Source organism: Rhinoraja longicauda, chromosome 14 (assembly GCF_053455715.1).
Source record: "Rhinoraja longicauda isolate Sanriku21f chromosome 14, sRhiLon1.1, whole genome shotgun sequence".
NCBI classification, from domain to species: domain Eukaryota; kingdom Metazoa; phylum Chordata; class Chondrichthyes; order Rajiformes; family Arhynchobatidae; genus Rhinoraja; species Rhinoraja longicauda.
This window is the reverse complement of record NC_135966.1, coordinates 25,399,809-25,402,485: the sequence shown is the minus strand read 5'-3', so window position 1 is coordinate 25,402,485 and position 2,677 is coordinate 25,399,809. Positions and strand designations below refer to the sequence as shown.

Below are 2,677 nucleotides of genomic sequence, written 5' to 3'. Positions count from 1 at the left end.
TTTTTTCGGAGGGATGGGGGGGGGGAACGGCGGCTTCCCTTTTCACTTAATTAGCTTCATGTTTACAATGAGATTAGAGCCCCGCAGCTATCACTAACCCATCACAGCGAGCGGCCCATCTGATTAAAGACTAATTTATTTAAAACGATCATTTACTGCTACTGGCACTTTCAACATCCAATCGCCTTGGCAGCTTCGCAGCACCACCCGGCCAGACGCCGCCGATTGGCTGAAAGTTTCACCTCCTTGCAAAGTTTTGCAACCTTTACTTGCAGTTCCGTGCCTCCCCCAGCCTTTAGTTGTGGAAGTTGCTTAGTTTGGTAAAGGATCACTTTCCCCCAAGAGTTGTAACTTGTTTTATGTATTTTCCTTGCTCATTATGATGTCTTCGCCACAAGGCTTAACAATGAAGGACAGCAGCGCCTCTGATTCAGAGATCCAAAGGGTTGCTGAGAGTGCTTTGAACGATCACAAAGTCCAAGTGTCGAGTCTTCCCTTCAGCGTGGAAGCGCTGATGTCTGATCGGAAGCCGCTCCGATGTACTCTGCCTTCTTCTGAAGGAGCGGGCGGCAGCGCGGCGCAAAAGAACCCCTCCAAATCAATGGCCAGGGAGTCGCCGAATGCGACAGACTCGTCCAGTCCACTGGAAGGTTTTATAAAAACTTACGACAGTTCGCCAGTGAAATCTGAAAACTGCAAGGAGGAAGATTGCGTTCCGTGGGGCAAAAATTCTAATTACTCGCCGCCTCCAAATAGTGAGTTTGCTTCAGATTCATGTACCTATGTGATCTGTGCTCGCCTATCCATTTACTTTCTAAATGTACAATTGACTGTACTTTCAGGGAGCTAAGGTAAACTATTCGTTCTCTTAATTAAGATGAGGTGTACTGCATGCAGTGCGCAATGTTGAAAACCTATATTCCATGTTGGGCGCTTTGCATTTTAATGGCGATATTTATTTCCTGTCTCCAAAACTTGTAAACACTAGATATATACTTGGGTTGCCAACTGTTTTCACGACACGCGTTTTGGCGGACAATTAAGCTTTTAATTCCATATGTAGTAGGCAAGTTGATGGGCAAGAACATTTGTTAATACCGGGAGTGCCTTTCAAAGGAGGCGCGCGAGTAAAGGTTGCTTTAACGTTAGATTTGTTAGGGCAAATGTCAGTTATGTAACATGTTTACAATAACATTCGCAATATAACCAAGCAATAGACAGTATAATCCTGTCATAATTAGATGGAGATACTGTATCGTTTTTTTTCTATGAAAAGCTCGGACGTAGATTGCCTCTGGAAATAATTATTACTGTATATGGGTTTAGTTTATATTTATATAAATTGTTATCAGTTTATAAACTCCACTGTGGACATAAATATTGATCAGTCCTTCGTTCATTTTTACTAGGACATTTGAGCCCCACTTCTTGCACACTGAGAAAGCATAAAACCAACAGGAAACCCAGGACGCCTTTCACCACTTCTCAGCTCTTGGCTTTGGAGCGCAAATTCCGACAGAAACAGTACCTGTCCATCGCGGAGAGAGCAGAGTTCTCCAGCTCCCTCAACCTCACAGAAACGCAGGTTAAAATCTGGTTTCAAAATCGCAGGGCCAAAGCAAAGAGACTGCAAGAAGCCGAACTGGAAAAGTTCAAAATGGCAGCGAAGCCCATGCTACCCCCGGGGTTGAGTCTGACATTTCCAATGAATTCCCCAATGCACGGAGCTTCACTTTATGGACATACTTACCCTTTCCATAGACCTATGCTCCCAGTCCCGCCTGTAGGACTTTATGCCACCCCTATCGGATACAGCATGTACCATTTATCTTGAAAACAAATCAATATAGAAGACTCAAAACTTTCAAATATATTTGAAACGATGCCAGCGCTTTTAACGTTGTTTTGATTGCTGTCCCTTTGAAAGGGATATTATGTACTATTTTATATATATATGGAGATTTATTATTTCTTATATTCATTATATTTGTGAATAAATTAAAATAATTGTTGAATATTACATTGCACTGGGTCCATCTAGTTTTCATTATTACATCCCTGATACATGAACATGGGTACACCTGAAACAAACACATACTGTGGTGACAAGTGCTTAAAATGGTGTCTACTGAGAAAAATGACCGTGAATTCATACTAAATTCACTGGATTGGATATACAATTACTTCAAGGTAAACATTTTGGAATGCTTGTCATTTTACAATCTTATTAACAAAGTGTAAATTCCGTACATCTTGTAGCAGATGCTGGGGTAAAAATGTTTTTTCAATATTAAGGATTTGTACCTTCATTTTACTCCCCACCCCCGGACACAGTTACAGCAACATTGTAGACCCTATTTTTCATTCTGTGACAAGCCGGAGAAACTTTTCAAGATATTTTGGTTGCCATCAAGTTAAAATAATGCAATTTTCCCTACTTGACATCCATGTTCTAACAAGATGTAATGCAGCGTTCAGCATTTCAAACTTGTGTTGAATCACATGTTGGTTGAATCTGGCTACATTAATGAACCAGATAGTTAACATAATGAAAATCCTGACATGATCGCATCTTGGCTATTGTATCCAAAAGCACATCCGTGGATGCAAATGGTACACTTGAACTTGCAATTCTAACTATGCAATTCATTCGGAGACCAGCTAGTCAATGTAAACA

At 41.1% G+C, this 2,677-nt stretch overlaps 1 protein-coding gene across 1 annotated transcript; it reads left to right on the top strand.

Annotated features, from left to right (window-relative positions):
- The first annotated feature begins 248 nt into the window (after positions 1-248).
- On the top strand, positions 249-1,884 carry msx2b (muscle segment homeobox 2b). Its single transcript, XM_078411121.1, has 2 exons — positions 249-755; positions 1,410-1,884. The coding sequence occupies exons 1-2, from the start codon at positions 380-382 to the stop codon at positions 1,832-1,834; spliced, it is 801 nt and encodes a 266-aa protein (XP_078267247.1). The 5' UTR covers positions 249-379; the 3' UTR covers positions 1,835-1,884.
- The last annotated feature ends 793 nt before the right edge of the window (positions 1,885-2,677 follow it).

What these genes read in the sequence shown, in the direction of transcription:
- msx2b (XM_078411121.1), top strand. Translation starts at nt 380, where the DNA reads ATGATGTCTTCGCCACAAGGCTTAACAATGAAGGACAGCAGCGCCTCT. An exon ending in TTACTCGCCGCCTCCAAATA is followed by an intron (nt 756 to 1,409) that starts GTGAGTTTGCTT and finishes CATTTTTACTAG; the next exon opens with GACATTTGAGCCCCACTTCT.